The sequence below is a fragment of the Knufia obscura genome, assembly GCF_036327395.1.
Source record: "Knufia obscura strain CCFEE 5817 isolate CBS 148926 chromosome Unknown scaffold_2, whole genome shotgun sequence".
Classification (NCBI taxonomy): Eukaryota; Fungi; Ascomycota; class Eurotiomycetes; order Chaetothyriales; family Trichomeriaceae; genus Knufia; species Knufia obscura.
This window is the reverse complement of record NW_027042688.1, coordinates 1,297,742-1,317,821: the sequence shown is the minus strand read 5'-3', so window position 1 is coordinate 1,317,821 and position 20,080 is coordinate 1,297,742. Positions and strand designations below refer to the sequence as shown.

At 50.8% G+C, this 20,080-nt stretch overlaps 7 protein-coding genes across 7 annotated transcripts; 2 read left to right on the top strand and 5 right to left on the bottom strand.

Moving 5' to 3' along the window:
- Positions 1-999: 999 nt before the first annotated feature.
- Positions 1,000-1,518, bottom strand: PMZ80_002340 (uncharacterized protein; the record flags this gene model as incomplete). The annotated part of the gene is made up of 1 exon (XM_064870773.1): positions 1,000-1,518. The coding sequence occupies one exon, from the start codon at positions 1,516-1,518 to the stop codon at positions 1,000-1,002; it is 519 nt and encodes a 172-aa protein (XP_064733226.1).
- Positions 1,519-3,419: 1,901 nt separating this feature from the next.
- PMZ80_002339 (uncharacterized protein) lies at positions 3,420-4,106 on the bottom strand (the record flags this gene model as incomplete). The annotated part of the gene is made up of 3 exons (XM_064870772.1): positions 3,420-3,507; positions 3,562-3,890; positions 3,945-4,106. 3 exons carry the CDS (start codon positions 4,104-4,106, stop codon positions 3,420-3,422), a joined length of 579 nt encoding a protein of 192 aa, XP_064733225.1.
- An 866-nt stretch (positions 4,107-4,972) lies between these two features.
- RPB2 (DNA-dependent RNA polymerase II) lies at positions 4,973-8,737 on the bottom strand (the record flags this gene model as incomplete). Its single annotated transcript, XM_064870771.1, has 1 exon — positions 4,973-8,737. The coding sequence occupies one exon, from the start codon at positions 8,735-8,737 to the stop codon at positions 4,973-4,975; it is 3,765 nt and encodes a 1,254-aa protein (XP_064733224.1).
- A 538-nt stretch (positions 8,738-9,275) lies between these two features.
- PMZ80_002337 (uncharacterized protein) lies at positions 9,276-11,102 on the bottom strand (the record flags this gene model as incomplete). The annotated part of the gene is made up of 1 exon (XM_064870770.1): positions 9,276-11,102. One exon carries the CDS (start codon positions 11,100-11,102, stop codon positions 9,276-9,278), a length of 1,827 nt encoding a protein of 608 aa, XP_064733223.1.
- Positions 11,103-12,817: 1,715 nt separating this feature from the next.
- On the top strand, positions 12,818-14,556 carry PMZ80_002336 (uncharacterized protein; the record flags this gene model as incomplete). Its single annotated transcript, XM_064870769.1, has 2 exons — positions 12,818-13,071; positions 13,125-14,556. 2 exons carry the CDS (start codon positions 12,818-12,820, stop codon positions 14,554-14,556), a joined length of 1,686 nt encoding a protein of 561 aa, XP_064733222.1.
- A 1,173-nt stretch (positions 14,557-15,729) lies between these two features.
- PMZ80_002335 (uncharacterized protein) lies at positions 15,730-16,214 on the top strand (the record flags this gene model as incomplete). The annotated part of the gene is made up of 2 exons (XM_064870768.1): positions 15,730-15,999; positions 16,062-16,214. 2 exons carry the CDS (start codon positions 15,730-15,732, stop codon positions 16,212-16,214), a joined length of 423 nt encoding a protein of 140 aa, XP_064733221.1.
- Positions 16,215-17,480: 1,266 nt separating this feature from the next.
- PMZ80_002334 (uncharacterized protein) lies at positions 17,481-19,340 on the bottom strand (the record flags this gene model as incomplete). The annotated part of the gene is made up of 2 exons (XM_064870767.1): positions 17,481-19,206; positions 19,300-19,340. The coding sequence occupies 2 exons, from the start codon at positions 19,338-19,340 to the stop codon at positions 17,481-17,483; spliced, it is 1,767 nt and encodes a 588-aa protein (XP_064733220.1).
- Between the last annotated feature and the right edge of the window lie 740 nt (positions 19,341-20,080).

Here is a 20,080-nt window from a genome sequence, read left to right as displayed (position 1 = left end):
TGGCGGGTATTGATATTGAACATGTTGAGTTAATCTCGTATTCGGGACAGGCGTGGCTATGGAAAGTGGAACGCGGAGCTGAAGTGATGTTGGCACTGATACGAGCTGGCTGTTCAGGGGGACCTTTATTTCTGGCAATAAGGCACAGTTATGACAGATATAGAGTAGGCACTTAAGCGGCTCGGTGGCTCCCGGTATCTGCTCGCGTCCGTGGCAGGTGTATGGGTATCGGCAGGTTATTGAGTGCTGATGATGGTTGCACTGCTTCATGAAGGAGACTCCAGTGGCTTGCGGGCGGTGACTGTGACGCTAGTCACCAACATCAGTATGGACTCTGGGTGATTGGGAACTGAATCTTCTTACGATGGTGACCACCAGTGTATTTCGTTTTTGTTGAGTTCGATGATGGCAGCAGATACCATGTTGTTGACTGTCTCTTGGTCAAACTTCGCGGTCATATCAGTATGCTGCGCAAGCTTCTCCAATATGGCCTCTCTCACCTGTAAATGCCTAACCAGGGGCTGTATTGTCCACCCTTGGATACCGGTCTGGTCTGTAACAAGTAGTCAGCAACCTGTTCTTGAAGTCTGTAGAGAATATCGGGTCCTACAAAAACGTTCGAATAGCTCCCCTGAGCGGTGCTCTTTGGTCTCGGGAGGGGGCCAAGGTGACCACGGCACCTTATCGATTCTTCTTTGTATATCAACAAATCCAGCCTCTTGTATTAACTGCTCCATCCTCGAAGCAAGGTCATATTGCGTCTGATAGCCCCTCTCCATAGCTGGTATGAGGTCGCAGAGGCCCCTGACGATGCTGCCTTCGCGGAAGGTATCGTCATCGCAGCGGCAAAAGGGTATCATTTCGCATTGCTCGAAATAGCCACCTGGTTCTAAATGTCTGGTTTTCCTGTTAGCACAGAGCGATCGTAGAGGGATTGAAATTTTTGCGGATCAACATGTGCTGGCAGATGAGTACTGATGACTGAAGATGAGGTAGCACTCACTCTAAACATTGCTTGTAGAAGTCAGGATAGTCCCGACTGGAGGCGAAAAGATGTCTCGCATAGAGGAAGTCGAATTTTCCGAACTGCTGCAACTTATCGTCCAGAATCCACTGGTCATTGTGGCTCTGTTCCACAAATTGCAGGTTCTCTCGTCCTTCGGTGTCGGGAGTAGCGACATCCATGCCGGTGACCTGTGCATCGGGAAACACGTCTGCCATACTCTTAGCCCAGAGGCCTTGTGTTCCACATCGAACCTCTAAGACATTTCGTGGTTGTTGAATTGGAGCTTCATAGAGCCTGTTATCATACAGATGAAACATTAGATTGTGCAACGCTATTTCATTCTCTTTAGCAACTTGGTCACCTCGAGGAAATGGTGATGAGCTGTCTCGGCTGAAAAAATGACGACCATGCTCAATCATGTACTCGTTCGAAGTTGATGCCAGTGAGTAAGCAGAGGCGAAATCCATCTCATCTTCATCGAAAGGAGGACTGCGTTCCCCATAGCTCGACATGCTCACGTCCGTGTCTGCTAAGCCGAGCGGACGATGGATAGGATACTCGACAGCAGCGCTGAGATTGTATGTGCTATTTGGCAATCAACTGTGCATCAAAAATTTCATTCGAATGTTTCGCCACTTGGATCAAAGACAGTACTAGTATTGACAGACAGTTGCTGACCAGCGTTGTTCTGCCTGTGAGATACTGAGCTGAGTGTTGAGCGAGCGTTTAGATGTTTCTGTGTGGTTAATGGACAACGGGGAGTGAGTGAGCGAGCCAGGCTGGCATAGTATTCCCCATCTGCAGTGGTGGACGGTGGTAGACTAGTCTGCCAATGGGTATATACGATCATAGTAAAGTGGGCTCAAACAGTCATATCTGAGGAGAGTTTCGGACCGCCTGAGGATGGAGCGGTTGTCTCCAACAGGTAGCCATTGAGATCCTTACAGCAAATTTCATCTCACCACCACTGCATGAAGTAAAGAGTCTGACGCGCATAGATTTCAGTCTTGCTCGCTGGTGTTTAGTCGATCGGCTTGAGGCGTACCCCTTTTCAATCACAAAAGCGTCTGGTACTTCAGATTTCCAGTCAAACGGCCAATCTGGTTAGAGCTCGAGCAACGTTGTGATAGACAAATTACTTACCACGAAAGATAGAAGCACGCAAGAGGAGTCCGCTTCTTCGTGGTCCCAATGGTCAGACACCAGGGAGATGATCTCATCATGGTTGAGGATTGCAGTGGGCTAAATGCTGCTAGCGACCGCTTGGCTCCCGTTAGGGCGCCGTCAAGATGGATCTGGAGCCTGTAAACTTCTGGTGAGTGGCTCGGAGCGTAGTGGACACCGGCATTCTTGAGTGACAACCAGAGCTGTGGGACGAGACCGATGCAAACCATACGAGTGGTACTACAGTAGCAGGGTTACCGTGATCGTTGGCACCAACACTTGTGTCGTGTAACCACAGATATCTCCATGAAAACAGGGTGCTTATTTTGATATGCGTGGTATCTTGATAGCGTGCCCTTTTTCCAAGGTCTACCACATTCGTCACTGGGTGACATCAACTTTCCGACCCACACTCGAAGCGAACTGTTGTGCATTCATTGTGAGTAAGTGGCTCGCTATGTGGACAACAGACGTGGGGGCACATACGCGAATATCGCTCGGATATTTGTTGTTTGCTGTGTTGAGAGAAGTCTCGAAGGTAAGGGAGGCTCAAAGCAATTCAAGTGCCCGACCACTTTTGAAAGCTTACCTGTATCTTACTTTAGACTCCTAACAACCAAGCGATGTTAGTTGTCGAACCAAGGGTAGTTGTTCCTCGGCTTTTAGAACGCTGCAAGTCCTCTTAGTGATCCGGCCGAGTTCTATTATGAGCGACCGATGTTTAAGTTTGAGTTTCAGATGGCCGCGTCCCAGAAACTCGGATGACGCCTGCATGCGCGTCCGATCCAACCCAGAACATTGGGATCATGCTTGGTTGCACCAGTTGCAGCCGAACTTGCCAGTCTCTTGATGACTGCGGAGTTCTGGAAGGACAACGCAGAAGCTGCCCATGGAGTAAAATTGACATATGACCGACCAGTCAAAGGACGACAAGTGTCGATTGGGGACTCCCGAGGATGGAAATTTGGCGAAATATTCAGATTCGATTATTATCTCGAGCTCGCTACCTGAGCTCGCTTGAGAAGGAGCTACCTCGAGCCCATACTACCGAAGCATCGATTCTATGCAAGTGCCAATGCAACGTTCGGAAGCCATAAGTCGCCTCACTCGTTTCCGATCTTCAGATCATTACGATTATCCCAACTTTTGAGCACACCTGGTGCGATGCAAACCCACATGTTCATGCCAGAAAACGCCTCTTCAGGAAATGCAGGCTCCTGCCTGCGAATCTCGGAGCAATTTTTGTCTTTCAAGCTTCACCCTTTTCTGGAGCTGCGCCAGACTTAGCCCTCTTCCACATGCAGACAGTGCTAACACCAGACAAAAAGAACAAGATACTGATCCGAACGTTAGTAAATTACACTATCAACTCTAGTGGAGGACGTGCTTACCAAAGTGCAATGCTCAACCCCCAGATGCTTTTCATCTGTAGGCAAGTAGACTTGTTTGTGCCAATCCAGTTCCCGTAGTTGATCCTACCACCCTCATTGGCGAGGCTGTTGCTCAACGCTGATGCAAATGATAGAGCGCTCGATGCACTGCTGTTCATATCGCCGATGACGTTGCAGTTTAGGTAGGAGAGGGGCTTGCCGACCACGACTGAGACGACGATCAGAGCGATCAGGAAGAGGGAATCGATGGCTGCGTTGACTAGGTAGGGGAGCAGGTTGTCTAGGAAGAGAATGACTGTGATGGCGCAGTAGAGCACGGCAATGCAGACCTGGATGGCGTGGTTAGTATGGTTCGGAATTCCTGTGGTTTATGAGCTGCTCACGACGCTGAGAGTGCCGACGAGCACCTCTGATGGGGAGATGCTTGCTGTGACCATTTCGGCGATGAAATTGGAGGTCATGCCAATGATTGCGATCATGGACGCGGCTTGAGCATATCGAGAGAGGACGAAGGTCGCGCCGAGAGCACCCTGGTTGCCCAACATGATGAAGGAATGAAAGTGGTGGGAGTTCTGGTTTACGAATGCTTCCGAGAATGAGCGGATGCTGAGGAGTTCAAGCAGCGATGATTGATGCTGTAGGTAGCTGTGTTGCACTTTTGGATAAGGAAAAGAATGTCGAGGAAGCTCGTCGAGAGCTGTATTTTATGCTGATGCTGGTTGAACGCTTCAAGTGCTCACAAAAGAAATGATTGAAACAGTAGAAAGCCAATGCCGAAACAGAAAGTCAAGACACAAGGAAAAGTTGCTTGATGGTATAGGTGGATGTTGATTGCAAGTCTAGTTCGGAACAACGACTCGATAGCTGACTTATATGTTGTTCATCGCCGGATACATGCAATCTCGAACAAGACACTGCCATGATGTGGCCTGCTTGGACTAGATCTGTTTCATGCATTGATCGAGCGCCGATGGAGCTGTGAAGCTCGATGTGCGGCTAAGAAGGCCAGTCGCTTGACAGCACCAGTATGCGGAGTATCCGACCTGAAGACGAAGCGATCAACGCTATTGTAGGCGTACGAGGCAACAGACGGGGAAGAAGGATGGTGTCTAGTATCGAAGACATTGTGAAGAAATGAGTGGTACAGAATGACTGCACCAGAAGAAATGGTTTGACATGAAACGCCAAGAATAATGTTTCGAGGCAACCAGCTAAGCGCCTGCCCACCTCCAGCGGCAAAAAGTGCCCATCCAAAGCCTTGCAATGTTACTGGAGCAATTCGACAATGCAATCTCAAGATATTTCAAGGCAACACACCATGCTTTTAATTGACCCTCGCTTGTACCCGCGCAAACGCCCAAGCGCCATGCCTCGTGTGTCCTTGACTCCCTCCTCAACATTAACCGCGCCTTCAACTGCCCTTCTTAGTATACAGTCTTGCCGCAATATTCATACTCCAAAGCTCCTGGAATAATAGCTTCGCAGCATAAGGAAGATAGATCTGTGAGATCTTGTTCTTGTTGTTACAATTCTTACACTCGAAGGTGTTCTTTTTCAGCTTGGCGATGACAGTCATCAGACCGCAGATGTCACAGACGTGGACTCGGAATGGATCCGACACATCAAACAGTCTCTCCTTCAAGAAGGAGCTGGCGCCGTGAGCAATCATACAATCGCGCTCCATTTCTCCGAATCGGAGACCACCGTCTCGAGCACGACCCTCGACTGGTTGACGTGTGAGGATTTGTGTCGGACCTCGGGCTCGAGAGTGAATCTTGTCATCGACCATGTGGCGGAGACGCTGATAGTATGTCGGTCCGAAGAAGACTTGTGCGACCATTTTGCGACCCGTGTGGCCATTGTACATGACTTCGAAGCCACGACTTTGGTAACCCATAGAACGCAGTAACTCAGAGATCTGTGTGACTGTGACTGTGGTGAAAGGAGTGGCATCACCTTCTTCGCCTCGAATACTGGCGACCTTGGAGAGCAAACACTCGATCAAGTGAGCAATGGTCATACGCGATGGAATGGCGTGAGGGTTGATGATCAAGTCGGGCGTTACACCCTCTCGTGTGAAAGGCATATCTTCCTGTCGATAGGTAATACCGATGGTACCTTTCTGTCCGTGCCTCGACGCAAATTTGTCTCCGATTTGAGGTACTTTCGTGTTCCGCACTCGGACCTTGACCAACTTCTGCGAATCCGAGCCCTGGGAGACCATGACGGCGTCTACCACACCTGCCTCGGTCGATCGAAGAGGTACTGAAGCGTCTCGCTTAACATGGGTCTTGAGTCGCTGTCCAAGCTCTTCTGCATCTGGTGCCATAGGAGCGGTCTTGCCCATAATGATATCCTCTCCAACGACTCGAGTTCCTGGTGCTACCAAACCATCATCGTCAAGCTTGTCGTATGTGCCATGCTTTAGGCGCAAGGTGTCTGCCCTGGAAGGCTTCTCGAACTTCTCGACCACATTCTGACCAATAAGCTCCTCCTTGTCCTGGTACACGCGGTAGAAGAGAGATCTGAAGAGACCACGATCGATTGAACTCTGATTCATCACAACGGAATCTTCCTGATTGTAGCCTGAGTAAACAGCGATCGCGACGATAGCGTTTTGTCCTGCAGGCAGCTCACGGAATTTCAGGTAGTTCATGGCCTGCGTTCTGGCGAGGGGTTTCTGTGGGTAATAGAGAATGTTGGCCATAGTCTCCATGCGCTGGTTGAAGTCTGTAAGGAAGATTCCCATTGCTTGCTTGCCCATGGCAGATTGATAGGTGTTACGAGGTGACTGGTTATGATCTGGGAAGGGAATGATACTGGCGCATACTCCAAGAATCATGCTGGGGTGTATTTCACAATGAGTAAAAGTGTGTGCACCTGGGGCAAGGGGCACTTGGTTTCGACGTAAAGGATCATCCTCTTCTTCGATTTCATAGCCCGCGGTACGAGCGCGGAAATCAGCCAGATTTTCGGGTGTCATGATGATCATCGCCTGCTCTTCTTCCTCAGCATCCAAGTACTCAATCGCACCTTGACCCACAAGGCTGTACCAATGGAAAGGCTCGTAATTGGGATTCCTGTCTTCCTGTGTGTGCTCATTGTAGTAGTTGTCTTGGCGGACACGTTCGACGTCCGTTCTTGAGATGACTAGATTGCCAAAGTTTGAGCTCGACCGGTCCGTTTCGACCACAAATAGAGGACGTAAAAGTCTGCCGACATCGCCTGAAATGCGCAGCTCCTTCTCTCGAATATCCCATACGAAGCTCCAGTCGGACTGTATCATACCTCTGCGCCTCACTCCGCGTATTTGTTCTACCAGGTGGGCTGGATCTCCAGCGAAAACGCAGAACCATACTCCATTGGCAAAGATTTTCGTCACGTCGGGCGTGAGACGTGGCTCCCACTCTTCTATAGGCATGACGCCCCTGTCCATCAAGTATCTCTCGATCGGTAACGAATCACGTCCTGGAGATACCAGGGACAACAGAGATATGTTCTTGACCAAACCACAAGCTTGGCCCTCGGGAGTTTCAGCTGGACAAACATAGCCCCAGTGTGTATTGTGCAATTGACGCGGCTTCGCAATCTTGCCCTCCCGTCCGATCGGGGCGTTTGTCCGTCGCATATGCGAAAGTGTTGCAGCAAAGGCATATCTACTGAGCACTTGTGACACACCAGCCTTGGCCTTGTCGAGCTTCTTCTGGTCTCCCCAGTTTCCAGTAGCGAGGGAATATTTGAGACCGTTTGTAATGATTCCCTGCTTCCATCCTAACTTAACTGAGAGTGGCTGGCCAGTTTGGATGCGCTTCTCCATATATTTTGTAAGGTCTTTACAGGCCTTATCAAGCTGCTGGCGGAATAAAGTCGTCATGAGAGGACCTGGAAGGTCGATTCTTTTCTTGCCCAAATGATCACGGTCATCGGGCTCTGTTCTACCAAGAGCACATTTCAACATCCTCGCAACCATGTACCCAAGAAAGTAAGCTTTTTTCACCGTGGCATCAGGAGTCTGGCCGATATGCGGCAGGAACTCTTTGTGGAGAATGTCCATAGCCTGCTTCTGACGGTCGGCTGCCCTCAATTGAGTATTGTTGCCTCGTCTCGCGATGAAATCGCGGGCAACTTCGGCACTTTGGATAACTTGACCCTCCTGTATGGACCCCATCATCATGTCAATCATTTCTTTGTCTTTCATGTCGAAGCAGATCTTCTCCAGAATATCCATATCCGAAACAACATCGAGGGCTCTGAAAACCACGGTCAAGGGTATATCGGTCTTGACGTAGGGCAGCTGTACTCGAATGGGGTTATCGAGCTTGGTGCCGTCAGGTCCCTCACCACGTCGATACAACTTCACTGTGCACTGAGACATGATCCGGTTGCCTTTGTCGATGACGCTCCTAATCTCTGCTAGATGAGTGAATGGAGCAGGACCGGCCTTCTGGAAGACCTGAACGATGTTGCCAGCGCTCCGTTCCTGGGCGATGAGGACTTTCTCGGAGCCATTGATAATGAAATAACCGCCTTGGTCGTAAGGACATTCGCCCCAGGCATACAGGTCGTTTTCGGTAGGGAACCTCTCGGTATCTATCAGATGACAAAGTTTACTCTTGACCATGCAGGGTATCTTTCCAGCATAGATCTCGTGTTCGTCCTCGTAATCATCAGGACCATCACCAGTCTTCCAGTATAATACGCGGCCTGAGTCATCTTCCACGCCTTCGTCGTTCGCATGCCATGGCCTTGCCTTTGCGTAAGCTGTTTCTCTTGACATGTTCACCTTGAGGTTTCCAGAATACACCAAACTCCTTAGTCTTGCTTCGTTGGGCATGAGATCTGTGTTTTCTCCATCGCCTTCTTGGTACGTCGGTCTCTCTACGACAGGCTCGTGGAACTTGATTATATGTCGCTTGATCACAACAGGGTTTGGATCATCCTCATCAACGGCCACTTCGGTTTGATCGACCGCGACTTGGCTCTTTTCGCGGAAGAGATCTTTGATTTGGTGCTCGATAAAGTCATTATACGAGTCGATCTGCAAGGAGCAGAGATTTTTGTGATTGAAGAAAGAGGTAACAACTTCCCAGCAGTCGTCCTCGGCCAAGCCTGCATGTTCCTCGTCGCCCCCGTAATCACCGTTAGTATATGGTTCTTCGATATCGTATTCGGCCATCTTGAGGGTTGGGACCGAACAGACGGGGAAGATACTTTCGATGCGATCGGCTCGGGAGAGGACAGGAGAAGTGGGAGAAGTGGACTGTGTCGCAGGTCGCGTCTACGTGGCGCCGCAACTTGGGCGCAATGAGTTGCGACTATGTTCTGAGTTGTCAGCTAAGACTTCAGGACGTTCAAAGTAGACGACAGCGGATATTGCAAGCGCGAAACGATCGAGCTTCGATGGCGGCGGTGTGAAGAGAATGGTCGGTTGTCGCAGAGTCAAACATTATTGACACGAAACTATTAATTCACGACGAGGCAAATCAAGGGCGAAGTCACGTGTATCTCGCCTCAGGCAGATATTTGTAAGCGTTGCCCCAATCACTCTCTAGGTCGTAATATACAGTTGGTAGTAGGTACAGTATCATGCACTACTAGTAGGCTCAAGCTAAATATCTCACTTTACTTTCAGTTCTACTAGTACTAGTACTTAGCACAGAAAGAGCATCTTTCAGCTATCAAAAATGATTGTTGCTTGCATGATCATTGCGAAATCACGTCAAACACCCAACCAGAGCATTGAGCATATCTCTTCTCGAGACCGCTTCGTTAGTGGCTTCAATCTCGATGCCATCAAGCTGCTCTTGCAAGCTTCTGCGAATGGTGTCTAGCCCTCCACCGCCCTGCTTCGTCAAAGCTTCAACAATGAACTTCCGCGCGCCACCATCTTCTGCTACAAGCCACGCAAGAATCACATTAAGCGTCTGTAATGGGAACAGCCCAGCATCCATCCTTCGAGACAACCATTCATCTTGGTTGGCATCTACCTCTGCATCCGATAAGTTCTTCCTTTCTCGGCCAATTTCGGCATCTGCAGCGTTCAGCCGACTTGTATAGTCCTTCCACAACTGCACCAGCCTGTCACATTTCTCGTAGTCCTTCTCGACAAATTTAGCAAGCGTGCGAATGCGAGCTGCCGACCCTGCAGGCAGAAGCCGCAGCATCGATGCGAAAATTCCTATAATGTGCTCCGTCAATTCACGGTCTAGCTTCTTGCTCTTCATGAACGTGGTGAAGAGCTGCTTGAGCCCGCCCTCCTCGACTAGGCGGTCGCAAAGGGTGGCACCCCGAGCACCACCTGCCGCATGATCTAGAACACGTAGCGAACCATTTCTTGAGAACTTGCCTTCCTTGAGCATGATCAGACACAGTTCGACGCCCTCATCTTCTATGAACTTTTCACAGCCTCCTGAATCTTTGACTATTGTCGCCAGGCAGTCGAAAAGATTCTCAGCGAACTCTTCCTCATCTGAATCCTTCTCTGGATCTTTTCGCCGCCATGTGCTCAACAGCTGTAGTATTGTATCCACGGCACCAAGCTTGATTAGACGGGTTGCATTCTCGTCGTGATTCTGCGTTAGTATCACTAGAATCTCTGCCGTATACTGTCGATTTTGGCTAACCTTCTGAGTAGCAGCTTCGTCAGCTTGCTTGATTCGTCGTAAAAGCCACTCGAGCAATTTTTTCTTTGATCCCAGCCTCTCTGCGTTCGCACTATCGGACAAGAGATTCTCGACTACGTTGAGTATGTGGTACACGCCCGCGGTATCAGTTTCCACGGTCTCATCCAGTCTACCGAGGTTGCTCACAAGCAGATCCACAAGTTCAGCCTTCAGCATACTCTTGACAAGTAATGACCAGTCTTCCGGCGGCGCCCCCGAGTCTTCATCAATGAGATCTCCAATTACTTCGGAAGCAGCAATTGAAATATCTGTATTGTCATGTGCAAGAAGACCAACAAGACTGTCGCTGCAACCTGACCTGACAAAATCCGGGTAGAGCTCATGATGCTCAGAGAGCAGACTCAACCCCTTGATTTCAGAATCTAGATCTGCTTCACTGGCAACGAACTTCATTGGCTCATCTTCGTACTTTGCTCGTAGCTCAGCATTCTTGTTGATCTTGCGCTCGAAGTTCAGCGCAGTCCTCTTCAGCCATGCCAGATTGATCTCTTCGTCCGGCGCACCGTCCTCGTTTTGCTCGATGAATTCTAGCACATTCCTTTCTTCTTTTGTGACACCACCGCCAAAGAAGCGGCCTTCCTCGTCGTCTGCGGGCTCATCTGCGTCCTCATCGTCGTTCTCTGGAGGCAGTGCTAGCCCGGCCTCTTGCTCGTTCTCGTCTTCCTCCGGTTCATCTTGCACGTATGCTGCTCTGGATCCATTCGTAGCATGGCCATTAGTGGTGCCTCGAGGGGAGTCATGTTCGCTGTGCTTGGTAGCTTTCTTGCTAGAGGAACGTGCGAAAGAAGTGGTCGGGTCGTTCAATTTGCGCTTCAGTGCGCCAATCGGCCTCGGGAATTGGTTGCTACTGTCCGCCATGCTCTCATATCAGATACATACTGATTCAGACCGCAGCATATGGCCAGAGCTGATGTTGAATCAATCAGGAATCTCATTATGTACAGGCATGAAAAAGTGCAAATCTAACAAACAAGTAGTCATGCCGTCGATCTTTCGCATTTGTGCTAGGGACATTGCGACAACTTGAACCTTTCGGCCAGCAACAACGAATCTCTCCCGCATCACCGCGCATTACCAGGCTCCTATACCCGTAGGCATCTCATACATCGAAGCCTGAAAAGAAACAGGGAACTATCGACATCTACTCCGACCATCAATAAACTACTCTCGCAATCAAGATGCCTCCTAAAAGAGTTCCGGTCCAGCCATCTCGTCGACAGGCACAGCCAGATGGCTACGTTTCGAGCATCTACCAGGCATTGACATCGGAGGACAACGCTAGTGTGGTGATAAGTGTAGCAATGTTTGGTGTAAGTGCTGCTGGGGTCTACGCCCCCAATGCGTGATTTGTTACTTGGTACATTCGATAAGTATGCATGATGGCTGACGATATTTCATAGGCGGCAGTCACATTTCTAAGCTCAAGCTGGAGCGAGTTCCTCCTGCCCGATTTCTAAGCCACAACTTATGGTCGGTCGCGTTCGACTTTTGTATACTAGGTTCAAACTCTCTACCACTCTGAGGTTGGCGGCATACGGCATGTATGCTCGATGGAGCATAAAGAACAGTGTACACTATGTCACAACAGCGTGCAACATGAGACAAGGCACAATATGATGACACTGAGCAACGATATGAACACACGGGTACTCTCAGAGCTTTTGGGCGATCACTGTTGTTGTCAAAGACAATGTGGCCAACGTTTGCGAGGGAGCCGGGTACGTGACAGATAAGGCATCGGGATCCTTTGGTGTTATGAAGAGACTTTGTTTAATAGATGCCATTGCTCAACCTCATGCCAAAGCGGTCAATCCACATTTCAGCTACTATAATTCATAAACGTTCCAAGGTCATCAAAGTTGCGGCAGGTCGACCAAGATCTCAAAGCGCGATATTCTGAACAGAACATAGCGCGCAATCGCTTACAATCTGAAGCTAACAGCTAGGTCGCTGTGGTTCCATTCAATGCGTTGGGGGCAGATACGTCGCCAGACAAAGCTGGTTGTGACCACCAAAGATCTCTTTCAGTCATCAAAAGATAGATATGTGAGTACAGGAATACACTTCAAGGTAATGCAGCGAGCTTGCAAAGCTCCTGTGCTGTTTGCACCCGCGACTCGGGGAATAAATGCTGGACTTTTGCTCTTTCTCCACACCAAGGAAAATCTTTGCAGGCTTTTGTTATCGGGAGCGACGCCAACCACTTCAAGCAGCTTATCACAGATTTGCAACTCGGCAGCTCGCAGCGCCGCGATCACGTTCAGCACAAAAATTTCTAACCAAGAAGCCGTGTTTCACTGACCTTCAAAAGCTGGCGCCTGCATAAGGTGATGTGTACATATTGCCATATTTCAATTGAATTCTCGTTCTGTCATCAAAATCGGCAATTGGCTTCCCAATCCCCCGGACTTGCGACTCGTTGCAACGCAGCAGACTCCGCACTCTCACCGGCGCCAATTGCCCTCGCCGACTGCGACTCGACCGCTCACTGGGGCTGCGTATTGACTGACGACATTTAAGCTTCGACTTCACGTTCGCAGCCCAAGACAGTGGCGCAGGCAGCCTAATTGATTATGTCACTAACTCGAGTAGCCTCGGTCGAAGGCTTCGAGCGCAACACCATCGACTCCAATGTATCCTCGACGAGAAGACTCAGCTTCAACCCAATGCCCGACCTAGCCCAACTTCCACCGTCCGATGCGAAAGCGGCTGTCGTACAGGAGCTGCAGTTTCAAGAGGTATCCAAACCAAGGAGGATACTTCAGGTCGGAATTGCTATACTCTACTGCCTGTTCGCCGCGGGTGTTGTCTTTGGCTATGCTGCCATGTATGTTCCAGTCTGATCTGATGTGTTCAAACCAATCGCTAACACGCGCGCAGCAAACCGGTCCTTATTGACGAGGGTGTCTACAAGAACTACTGCACCGAAGAAGAGCTAAGAGAGGGAACATCACCATGCTATCTGCAAGAGATCAGACTCAATTTGATGTTCACCATCGCGGCAGTCTCCACCAACGTTGCTGCATTACCAATTGGGACCATCCTCGACCGCTATGGACCTAGAGTTTGCGGCATCATTGGCAGTACACTGCTGGCTCTTGGTGCTCTGCTATTCGCGTTCGCCGGCCAGGCTTCTATCGACACTTACATACCAGGGTACCTCTTCCTTGCACTCGGAGGTCCGTTCGTGTTTATCTCGAGTTTCCAATTGTCCAATACCTTCCCACACCATTCTGGACTCATCCTAGCGCTGCTGACGGGTGCTTTCGATTCCTCTTCCGCGCTGTTCCTCCTCTTCCGAGTTCTGTATGAGAGCACCGACAGCAAGCTGAATACGAAAAGGCTGTTCCTCCTTTACCTCATCGTGCCAGCGTTCATCCTTGTGGTGCAGCTGTTCATCATGCCGAAAGAGTCGTACAAGTCGGTGAGCGAAGTTGTTCACGTGGCAGAAGAGGAGGTTATCATTCCTACACCTCCCGAGTACAACGAAGACGAGCGCCAACTGCACCGAGAAAGAAGAGATAGCACAGCAACAGAGATTCAATCTCTACTTGACAAGAGCACGAATAAGAAACGCGTGGACAGAGAGGGGAAGAAGAATGATCGCAGTGGAGTGTGGGGAGCTCTGCATGGTTACACAGCATGGGAGCAGATCAAGACGTGGTGGTTTGTTCTGATTACGCTATTCACCGTTGTACAGATGACTCGCATCAATTATTTTGTCGCCACTGTCCGCTCGCAGGAAAGATGGCTCCTTGGCTCAGAAGACAGGGCGAAAACAGTCAACGACTTCTTCGACATTGCGCTTCCTCTGGGAGGTGTGCTCTCAATACCTTTCATCGGCACAGTCCTCGATCATACCTCGACTCCTTTCGCGCTGGGCCTTCTCGTCTTCTTCGCTACGATTATTGGCGTGCTCGGATGTCTGCCATACATGTGGGCTGCCATCGGCAACGTGGTTCTGTTCGTGGTTTACAGACCATTCTATTACACCGCAGTCTCAGACTATTCAGCAAAAGTCTTCGGCTTCCAAACTTTTGGCAAAGTCTATGGTCTCATCATTTGCATGGCTGGAATTCTCAACTTCGTTCAGAGCCCGCTTGACGCACTAACACATACTGTGTTCAATCTCAATCCCATACCTGTCAATGCTATACTCCTCGGCTGCGCGGTGGCGGTTGGAACATTGCTGGTGGCGTACACCGCTATTAAGAGCCGGAATATGAAGCGCGAACACCTTGAAGAGGAAGCTGAAGGCGCTGGTGACAGTCTAATGCCCGCAGTTAATGGAGGATCTTATGGGACCAATTGAATGGGGAATTGATTTGTGCACATAGTTGCTTCACGGACAGGCTGAATTTAGCACAGGTGTTTCGAGGTTGTTTATCTGCATCAGCATCAAGTGTAGTTATGGTCAGCATATGAACTATGCATGCTATGATACGATCTCTGACCTGTGTTCTCAACTTTCCAGCTTACGTAGTATGTTGCTTCGAGCTCCTCTGTAGCGGCAAATTTATTGAGGACCTTATGTTGCCAGGTATAGCGCAGCAGGTTCCAGTTCTCTGTGATTCCTTCCCAAGTTCCCATCTCGTTCAATCCGCCTTCTTGAATGATCTGAATATTGAGGCCCGACACTCCTGCCATCCACCGACGTACAGTTGCGGTAACGCATTCAATCTGACGAGCTCGAAACGCAAAGCTTCTCCGAGGACCAATTCCAAGTTGCCGACACGCCTCCGGGCACCTGTCCCACCAAACCTTTCGCCTCATGAGCACGGACTCACGTCGTTGTGTATCGCATCACAGTGTCTCCCATGATAACTGTTTCGGAACCTGCTTGCCTTCATGGCGTCTGGGCCCGCGTCGCACCATAGGACAACACGCGACGGTCCAAGTGTCTAGCCCGAGGTCCTGGCCATAATACGAAATTCACGTACAAGTAGTGAGTAGTACGACGCATCTTCCGCAACACATCCCAATCCTCTCAGGCTGTCCGCCATGGAACTTCGACAGTTCCAACCACCGCCCCAGGAACTAGCCCAATGCGTAAAGATCTCAAATCACAACCTGCGGCAGAGATCTCCTCGAATCCTCTATCATTGCGGGGCATGCTGAACGAGGTCCAGAACCTCGCTATGACGAAACAGGAACCCCAGGCAAGAGAGGGGCTGATATATTGGTTCCTATTATTGAACGGACATGGGCATACAATTGGTTACAAAGCACCAGTGCGGCTCTCCAGTTGTTCCACCTGAGTTTACTAGAAGCTCGTCTTCCAAATACTGTGCAGATCCAATGCATGAACGAGCCAGGAACGATGCGGCCAAGTGAACTGGCTTCACGATGCGCTCACAAATTCGTGACTTGAGGAAGTGATATATAGATTGTTCTTTCGCTGCTCTTGCTATTCACCACACGGTCGCTTTACTGACTACAGTACCATCCGGCATCTACCTACCACCACCTCACACCAAGAACTAAAATGTCCGACACTTTCAAAGGCCACTGCCACTGCGGCGCCGTCGAATGGCAAGTCGAGCTCCCCTCCGACTCCCAGTCACACATCCTCTGCCACTGCGACGCCTGCAAACTCCAGTCCGGCGGCGAGTATACCCTCAACCAACTCGCACCAAAAGACGCCTTCAAGCTCACCAAGGGCAACCTGAAGACTTACACCTACAAGGGCGACTCTGGAAACTCAGTCGATTGTTTTTTCTGCGAAAACTGCTCGAGCTCCCCCTATCATCACCAAGTAAGTCCTAGCAAGAACAGGAGCTACGAGTACCGGAAGGAAGGAAACTAACGGGTACGCAGCACGTCCTCGGGGATAAGATCGTCGTTCGAACGGGTCTGCTCGAAGGTAGCAAGAGCTGGGGCCAGCCGGTCCTGGAGATCTTCGGGAAGGATAAGTTGAGCTGGCAGCCGCAGACTGCGAAGGATATCGCTCCTGGACCTCCTGGGTCTTAGACGGATCGGACAGCACGGATGGCTAAGCGCTGGAATACAAGTGCTTGAGACATCTACAGCTAGCAACAGGCAGCCAAAGACATAACATGCTTGCTTAGCATGCGATGTACCACCTAAGGATCTGGAATGCTGTACTACAGTGGCCACTGCCAATGCTGACGCCAAATCCCAAGCCCATTCCACTCTTCTTTCCACGCTTCGTATGATTTCACCACTGACCAACCCCAAGTCGAACTCAGCTCGGCCCAGCACCCAACTTGACTTACCCAAGATAATGCTAATGTCCGTCCCATCTCCTTAGCACGGCCGAATCAACCTAACCACACAGGAGTTCGTACGGCCAGCACCCGCCCCAACCAACCCGGTTTCTCATTCGCGGATATTTCAGCAGCACACAAGCACAGCTAGCCAGCCAAAACAAGCATGAAATCACTGACTCACGTCCCAGAAGAACCATCAAGCACGTCCCGTGCAAGGCTCCCGACACAGGAACTCACCACGACAAGCACGACTCCTAGACCCAGAGTGTAGCAGTGCGACCCTGTTCTCTTTGGAGGAGACACAACCATCACCGAGAAATGACACAGTGCGGCTATTGCCAGCTAGGAAACCCACCGTTCTCTCCGTCAAGGCAAGGCAAGCACGACCACCCAAATGGCGAGGTACCCGCGACGCTACTTACCTAGACAACTACAACCTTTCTCCTCTCTTGTGGTGGGTGCATTGAGGCACTGCAGGCACGACTGACTGGCTTTGGATTCAAATCATGGCTGGCAAGCACGACCGTGTACCATGAGAGATATGAGGTGCATCGGTTCTCTCGGGTGGGGTAGGTAAGTACCTACATGTTCTCCCGCCTTTACAGCAGGCGTGACCTTGAGGTAAACTTGTGGTAAGGCAGGCACGACTATCATATTGTCCCATTCCTCTGTGGCAGGCGTGGATACCGTACTGTAGTCGATGCGATCTTCGCAACGGGTGTGCGTGGTGTAGCAAACAGCTGCCTTTAGCAGCCAATATGGCAGCGAGCAGCTCGTAGTCATCTATCTGGTACGATCATATGGGACAAGGACACAATGAACAGTAACAGATTCTACACTGCTGCATCTTCTTACACCCAGGAATAGTCCGAACGGCCTGCTCCTCGACAGCGCTCGGCTAGAATCCATCAGGACGACAAGCAAACAATACATCTCAATATTGCTCATAAATTCATCGTAACATCATATCCCTCCCAATCAATTCAAAAACAAATAGTGCACACCCTCACTTCTTCTCCCCCTCCCTCCTCTCCATCTCCATCATACTCTCCACATTCAAATGCTCATAAACCACCCCCTGACTCCTCAACGCATCCGCAACCCTCCTCATCCCCGCCAACGTCCTCTCCTCCTGCAGTCTCCACGGCACACCACCCACAACCTGCACCGCACAGGGTAACCCCTCCATACTTTCCGCATCATAATATTTATACGCGCCCTTCATGGCACCATTCGTAGCCTTGAAGTCCGTAGGTAACTGGTCAAGCACCTTATCGACTTTGCACACCGGGATGACGCCGGCGGTGTAATCGAGGAGGTTGAAGAGGAAGGTATACCCGCAGCTGGAGACGGCATCGTGCATCGCGTTGTGGGGGAGTGCGGGCGTGGCGTTGACGGGACAGAGGAGGAGATCGAAGGATTGGGATGGTTGGCGGAGCCACTCGAACCATGTTGCTTTGAAGGCTTCGCGCTTGGCGACCCACTGCCAGTTCTCGTGGGCGGAGAGCTGGCCCATGTTGACGAGGAGGGAGGCCCAGATTGGATCGCGCTTGATGTACCGGACGTAGAGGTAGTGCGCGTATTTGAAGATGCGGGGTAGACGGGATGCGTAGAAGTAGAGTTGGCGGGCGCCGCGGTCGATCCATTCGAAGGTGCGGAAGAAGGATTTGTAGGTTTTGCCGCCGTCGGCGCAGAGGAGGGTGGATGCTATGTGGAGGGCGTCAAGGGGTTGGGCGGCTGTGGGGAATTTGTCTTGGATTTCGATGCAGGTGTGGGCGGAGGCTTGGAGGGCTGAGATTGTAAGGTCGAGGGCGCGGGAGATGGCAGGGGAGGGAGGGATGACGTTGTCTGAGCGCATGACGCCGACGCGGAGGGTGGGTTTGTTGAGGATTTCGTCGTAGAGGTCTTGGCGCCAGTCGAGGTTGGGGTGGACTGTGTAGTCAACTTCCCAGGGTTTCATCTGAATAAAGGATTTGGTGAAGTAAGTTAGGTCGTTTAGAGTGCGAGCCATGGGGCTGAAGACGGAGGGAATGCCTTCTTGACCGGGCATAGAGGTGTTCATGCCCATCTTGGGCCAGCGGCCAGTTGAGCAGCGGAGGGAGAAGATGCCGGACCATGCTGCGGGTGCTCTAACGCTGCCTGCGACGTCAGAGCCGATGCCTATGCGGGAGCCGTTCATTGCTAGAAGCGCCCCTTCACCACCTGTGCTGCCGCCAGGAGAGTATTTCGGGTTGTGCGGATTGCGCGCAACGCCCCAGACATCGTTCGTTGACTCAAAGGAGAGGAGGGTGATGGGAAGAGCAGTCTTGACATGCGGTATTGCGCCTGCTCGTTTGAGCAGCTTGACCATAATGCCATCCTCAGCGTAGGGCTTGTTGACGTTTTTCGAGTAGCCGACTGTCACATCGAAGCCACCGACGGCAATACTGTCTTTCAGCGACACTGGAATGCCGGCAAGGGGACCATCCAGATTGACCTCGCCTCTCGTCACCCATCCTTCCGCATCTGGCAGTAACAGTTCCGTCACGCAATTCGTCCTCTTCTGTGCCAATACTGCTGTCTTGCCGTATGTATGGAGGATCTCATACGGCGTGGTAGTCTTGTCCTTGACATCTCGCACAAGAGCCTCAATGGGCTTCTCTAGGATCGAGATCTCGGTCCTGGTGAGGGACCCACGGTAGGGTGGAGGAAGGCTGTCAAAGCGATCCTGACGCTGCCGTTGCTTGAAGGAGCTGCAATGGTGGTTAGCACAATAGTTTCCACACGCATAGCATGGAACCCCGCCGCGATAGTGCACGGCTCACGGGCGCCTAGAAGTGACTTACCATGCACGAACATGCTCGATGTAGTCGAACGGAGGCAGCATTTCACCTGCTCACATCTACTTTGACTCGACGCCAGGCGCGTCGCAGCTGGAGCACACGAGCCAGCTGTTATGGGCAGCTTCCAGCCGATAAGAGTGTGACATATCGTCGTTGGAGAAGCCCGTCCGCAACACCGTTCCTTCCACTTGCGCGTTAGACTGCCTCTTAAGCACTAGCGGCCATCGAGCAAAAAGAGGTCATAGAAGCCTCAGGCATGAATACTCGCGATCTGAACAACCACGTTTACCGCCATCTTGCATCCATGAAAGATCGCAGTTCGTACCCTGCTGCAGCTGTCAATCTGTACCACGAGACAAAGAACGTGTCACAAGGGTCCCGATCTGCGGTGTTGCATTTGCAAAACTGAGGCTTGAGGCACAACCGAGATCTACAGGGTCCTTATTCTTGGTAGCACGGCAGGCACGAGTCATGCCGAGAGCGTACTTTCTCAAGATCTGGTTTCATGCTATCATAGCTACAAGGGCTCCAGGCACAGTCCACCGATCAACAGGATCCGTTTATGCACAGTATCTTCGCGACGCGCCTATGTACGACTACTGCTAAGAATACTGAAGAATGCGTAATTACACATAACATGACATGATACCGACTCCTTGGAAATCTTCAAGATGGCCACCTAGAACGCCAAGAGATATGACTTGTGACCCGTCACATATGCATCGTCGCTTCGCTAAAAATCAAAGGGTATCGTCAACTTTTGGTTCAACGCTAGCCTCCTTTC